This window comes from Mesitornis unicolor, unplaced genomic scaffold (assembly GCF_000695765.1).
Source record: "Mesitornis unicolor isolate BGI_N332 unplaced genomic scaffold, ASM69576v1 scaffold38554, whole genome shotgun sequence".
Lineage (NCBI taxonomy): Eukaryota > Metazoa > Chordata > Aves > Mesitornithiformes > Mesitornithidae > Mesitornis > Mesitornis unicolor.
The window spans coordinates 13,507-19,585 of NW_010180104.1; the positions used below are offsets into that span (position 1 = coordinate 13,507).

The 6,079-nt window shown below is 38.4% G+C and overlaps 1 protein-coding gene across 1 annotated transcript in view; it reads left to right on the forward strand.

Annotated features, from left to right (window-relative positions):
- The window catches only part of SMPD4 (sphingomyelin phosphodiesterase 4, neutral membrane (neutral sphingomyelinase-3)), a gene marked incomplete at its 5' end in the record, with an annotated part of 18,379 nt that extends 13,278 nt beyond the window's left edge, over positions 1–5,101 (forward strand). Inside the window, 7 exons of the mRNA XM_010183005.1 lie at positions 686–786; positions 1,418–1,581; positions 2,280–2,485; positions 2,976–3,209; positions 3,865–3,996; positions 4,162–4,290; positions 4,763–5,101. Coding sequence (XP_010181307.1) covers positions 686–786; positions 1,418–1,581; positions 2,280–2,485; positions 2,976–3,209; positions 3,865–3,996; positions 4,162–4,290; positions 4,763–5,089 — 1,293 coding nt within the window. The remainder of the gene's footprint in view (positions 1–685; positions 787–1,417; positions 1,582–2,279; positions 2,486–2,975; positions 3,210–3,864; positions 3,997–4,161; positions 4,291–4,762) is intronic.
- Positions 5,102–6,079: the final 978 nt, after the last annotated feature.

A 6,079-nucleotide genomic window follows, 5' to 3' on the forward strand; every position in this document is an offset into this window, starting at 1 on the left:
AATTAGATATAAGGAGGAAGTTGAATAGATCTTGGTGAGAATTACTACACGTTGTTGGCTGATTTTCCTGGCACTGAAAATGGCTGTTGACTGAGAAGAATTGGATGTTACTCCTAAAACAGATACTTTATTATAGGTCCTAATTTCTTAATACAGACCTATATTTAGCTATATCGCAGTGTCTGAGGTACACAGGTAAGGCAAAATGTCAGAAGAAATGTTTACAGGGCTCATGGCAAATCTATTCTTGGCTTCAGGTCAGTCAGGACTACACTGTTTCCTCAGGGTGGTGGGTACATCTATGCACAAGATGAGAGCTGAAGTGATACTAATGCAGCATCTTGTTTACTTACTTCAATAGAGATTCAGTGAACACTATCAGAGCTGTTACCTGTTTTTAAATGTAGCCACAAAGTAAGTTTTTTATTTTCAAAGTAGCTGTTTGAGTATCATCTCATTTGGGTAGTACAGAAAATACAGATTTGTCCTAATGAACATGCACTTAGTTTCTTCAGTTGTGTTTTCAAAGATACTCAGATTACCGGAGAGAACTTTATTCCTAAAAACTCCTAGGTGTCATTAAAATAATATTCACCAGGTTTAAAAGACACAAACAAAAACTCCTTTCTGTCTTCATTTCCAAAAGTATTGATAGTCACTTGTTTTTATGTGTGATTTTGCTTAGGTTCTTGAGATGTGGTTAAGTTACTTGCAGCCTTGGAGGTATGCTCCAGAAAAGCCACCACAAAGTGCAGAGCCCTTGCTGCGCAGCGTGTCAGAAAAATGGTAAGGAGGAAAGTAGCTATGAGTAATCTGAACCAAACCTCAACGTTATGCAGATCTTGAGTAAAACGGCAGAATTTCAGGAACCATCCACCAACTAAATTAGCTTCCTTTACAGGATCAGAGATGACTTCTTACAACACAAGCTTTTGTTTTGAGAGGAGTATCCTTTTGTCCTGGTGCAAACAGACTGTCTTTCTAGAGATTGTATGAATGACTTGTTTTGCATAAGACAACAGTTTTTGAGGTAGCTGTACTTACAAATCCTGTACTCACTTTGACAGGGCTTCCTTCATTCAAGAAAACCTACTCATGTATACTAAGCTGTTTATAGGATTTCTGAACAGAGCTCTTCGAACAGACTTGGTCAGTCCAAAAAATGCTCTCATGGTATTCCGAGTAGCCAAGGGATCTTGAGTAAAACAGCAGAATTTCAGGAACCATCCACCAACTAAATTAGCTTCCTGTACAGGATCAGAGATGACTTCTTACAACACAAGCTTTTGTTTTGAGAGGAGTATCCTTTTGTCCTGGTGCAAACAGTCTTTCTAGAGATTGTATGAATGACTTGTTTTGCATAAGACAACAGTTTTTGAGATAGCTGTACTTACAAATCCTGTACTCACTTTGACAGGGCTTCCTTCATTCAAGAAAACCTACTCATGTATACTAAGCTGTTTATAGGATTTCTGAACAGAGCTCTTCGAACAGACTTGGTCAGTCCAAAAAATGCTCTCATGGTATTCCGAGTAGCCAAGGTCTTTGCTCAGCCCAATCTAGCTGAAATGATCCTGAAAGGTAAATGGATATTTTGATGTCTTATGCTGTCCTGTCTCAATCTTTTTCACAATGGCTGCACCTTACCTCAGAAGCACTGTGGTGAATAGACTTACTCTCCCATGCTGCATGCTGTTTTGCCATTCAGAAGTCTGTGTGTCTTCACTAACGTTTATCATACTGGTTTAATGCCTGTAGTTCTTTTCTAACCACCATCATTTAGATTTCATTCCACAATTTAAATAACACAATATTGAGTGTTTACAATAAAGCCAGTTTTTCTTACACTTGTCTTTCTTGGTTATTTACCTCAGGATTGAAACTTCTTGTATCTCTAAAGGTTCCTTACTTAGCAAAACAGCTAGTCAGCTAGCCATGTATACACTTCAGGATTATTAGGATACAGTAAATCTGGGAGAGGCAATATGTGACAGGTATTAATGTCTTAAGTGTCATGATTCTCCACTGCCTTTGTTGAAAAAGTTACAGGCTTAGAAAGCTGTCTGTATTGTCTGCATTTCAATGCACTCTGACACTTGCTGCTGTGGGGGGAGAGGATTAAATTTAAAAAATGTAATTAAGGCCTCTTTCCCCCTAGAACTACCTGCCTATCTAAAAACAATTTGCCCAGCAGACATAAGGTGTTTTGTAGCTAGACTCTCCCCAGGCAAAAACAGGAGTATTGTGTAACCATCTTCACGACTTTTCTCAAACTCTAGGAGAACAGTTATTCCTGGAGCCAGAACTTGTTATTCCCCATCGCCAACACCGACTTTTTATGACCCCCACACTTGGTGGGAGCTTCCTCTCATCGTGGCCTCCAACCATTACAGATGCCTCATTTAAGGTGAAAAGCCACGTTTACAGCCTGGAAGGACAAGACTTCCAGTACAAACAGATGTTTGGCACAGAAGTCAGAAATTTGGTAAGCAACAAGTTTCTTGTCATCAGTCTTCTACTTTGACAGGTGTTTTTTCAATGCTGAGCATTATAAGAAGTTAAGAGTGGAAAACTTCATACCCTGCACTATTGCATAGTTAAGTTTACTGATGGTGACTTCTGGAACATGAGGGGTCTCTGTCCAGCACAGAAGTTAATGTAACAGCCTTCTGCCTTGGAGCAGTACATTGCAAGTATTTCCTCTCAAACATGCTTACTCTGAACTTCTGTTTCATTGTATGGATTAGTACCCATCAGCAAGTCAATTAAAATAGCAGCAGAGGAAAAAAAAGCAGCTGAAAAGCCATTTTTTAAGTTTCTTAAATGTTTCAACAGCAAAGAACTACCTTTGCCCTATTGGAAATGCAACTAACAGTCTTAGTGAGTTCCCTGGGTTTGCTCTTACTGCCAGGTATCAAGGCACAGTTTTATCCATACACTGATGTTTAGTGGTCCTTTATCTTTTGTTGTTTCAGGTGTTAAAACTGGCTCAGTTAATTTGTCAGGCACAGCAGACGGCAAAATCCATATCAGACCATTCTGCAGAGGCAATGGCTAGCCAGTCCTTCTTTTCGTGGTTTAGATTTACACCATCTGAGATGAATGGTTCCTACACAGGCAATGACCTTGATGAAATTGGACAAGACAGCATCAAAAAAACAGATGAATATTTAGAGAAGGCACTGGAATACTTGTGCCAAATCTTTAAGGTACGTACCATCTTTCTAAGAACTTTTCTGCGTGGCAGTGTGACCAAGAGTGAGGATTCCTCAAACATACTGAATCACTCTTGTACTTTGTGTGGTCACAGAGCCATCCATAGACCCTGCTAGCAAATTTTGTTGTAAACGTCTTTTAGGCTTGATTCTACCTGACCACTACTAAACCCGTCTCTCTACTTCTGTCTGTTCTCATGTTTACAAACAGACAAGATATGGCTTAAATTTTAAAACCAGTTTAGTATCTTCTAAATGTAAACAGCTATAAGTATACAACATAAAACTTCAGCTATAGATGAATTCATGAACTAGAAGTAGGCTCTTTCTTTGGTTAAACTTAACAGATTAGTTTGTCAGCCACATTTCCATATACAGAATTGACCTCAGAGAAGACAGCTATTTGACAGGTCTCAAGGAGTAAGGGACATATAAAACAGAACACCTCTCTTGGATTTGATGAGCACAGACAAGAAATCCAGAGACACTTATCTTCTTTTAATGTGTAACCGAGGTACTATTAAGCAGTGCTTGGTATCTGTGCTATTTCAAAGGCTTCCACTGCTAAGGAGCTTGTGAAGGGAGAAAGAAATGAAATGGAAGGGAGTAGATCAAACACATGCTTTAGAACTGTTTTATTCTTGAGTAGCTGAATGAAGCCCAGGTGACCCAGATGATGATGAAGTGTGGGACAGCTCAAGATGAGAACGGAAAAAAACAGCTTCCAGACTGCATTGAAAGCGAGGATGGCCTCATTCTTACACCTCTGGGCAGGTACCAGGTGAGAGAAAAAAAGATTTCGTATAGCTACCCTAGATTATTCTTGAGAAAACAAGTTGACCGTCTACATCAAAAGAAATGCAGGTTATCTGGGGCTGAAAGGTACACATATAAATGCATTTTGGACGAGAGCTACAAGATAAGGGGTTTATTTTCCTGTTTCTAGATCATAAATGGCTTACGTAGATTTGAGGTGAAATATCAAGGAGATACTGAGCTTCAGCCCATCCGAAGCTACGAAAATGCTACTCTTGTCCGCCTCCTATTCCGTTTATCCTCAGCACTTAACGAAAGAGTAAGTACAGGACTGCCTCCTTTTGTATTTTCCACTGCAAATTCCTGTTCTTCACTGCACCTGCACATATATGATGTTTGGTTTGCTCTTTCTCTGTCTCCTTTATTGTAGTCTAGATGGATTATTCGTAATAGTGTCAGGCCTGCTTCTCTACCTGTAGTTCTGCTTTTCCTAAACAAAACAGTAACAAATAACATTTTAAGTGTATTCTTTATGCTTGATGAACAAAAGGAATATCATTCAGAATGAATGTTTCTAAACCAGAAAAAGCAAATCCTTTTCTTCCTATAGGTATTGATAGATAAAAGGCAAGTCTGCACCAAAGCAGTTCTATGTTAAAATGCGTTTTGCTATTTTTTCCTCTATTTCTTATATTCCTTGTCCTATAAATGAAGAAAATTGTAACATAAGTTACACTTACTTTGACAGTAGTTGCAGTAGAACATTAATGCCTTATCTTTTCTTACCTCAGTTTGCTGATCAGATGGATGTGCTTTGCTCCAGGGAAGATTTTATTGGCAGACTTTGTCGCTATCATCTGATCAACCCCCATGTTATACAGAAGATCAGGTACAGTCCCGTGGTGAAGGACAGAACAAGCCAGAACTGGGGACCAAGAATCAGTCTGAGGTTTCTGGCTAGCTACAGGACTCTCATGTTTTTGCTGATTATATACTTCATTGCATCCTGGTTTTACATTGGGCCAGTGGGCTGCACATTCATTATCCTGGTTGGATATTTTCTTTATGCTGTAATAATGACTTTTTTCTCTGAAGGATGGAAGCCACATGAACACTAATTTCCTTCTTTCAGCTTACACTTGTAAAAATAAATGTTTTAAGGATGAGCCTGGGTTTCAATGACTAAAATGTTTGAGTTAACGTATCAGATCTTCCTAAAGTATTTTTTAATATTGAAGTTAATTGAGTTTTATAAACAATTATATGGTCTTGTGGAATGGAGATAATCAATGTAAATTTTATTTTTATAAAAGTATTCCTATGGAATCTAGTGAATGACTTTTTTTTAAGGGGGGAAGAATGAGCCATCAGTATTTATAATACTGAAATGAACTATGCCGTATACAGAAACTTTCTTTGTTTCCACATTACCTACATTGAAACTTCCTACAGTGCTCTAAAGCAAGAATTAGCTGTAGGACTTCCACATCATGCTTACAGACAGAGCAGGTACAGAGGCAACAGAAATTGTAGTGCCATCCATGAGGTGCTATTCTCAAAAACTCACAGGTCTCGTACAGGTGAGAAACAGGAGATAAGGTAATACAAGTCTTGTTAGAAAGCAGCACTTACTGGAATGAATCAATTAATTTAGTCCACTGTTATGCAAATCAGTTATGTTAGCTAATACTGTCATTATTAGCTGTATTGACTGTAGTACATTTCACACCTTCTGTGGTCAAATTTGGCCTGTAAAACATTATCTACAAGTGAAAAAATCTGTTTTCCTTTGCACAGAATGAACTAGACTAGAGCAGCTTTTAACATTACATTCTAGTGGGAGTCAATAGCTTTGGAAGATGGAGAAAAACATTTTCCTAAATTTAAGCATCACCATATTTGGCAAGATAATCATGGTACCTTAATATTAAGGCATAAGTATTTGCAGTAGTTTACTGGGAAAAGGATGAGTCCAGAAAACAAAGACATGGTGCTTCAAAACAGGAAGGTGTATACATTAGCACAATAATTCCCAAAAGGGGTGCCTGCAAGAAGTTAATTCCCCACGTTCTGGCCTTAAGCATCCAGTCTCAAGAGATTAGCAAAAG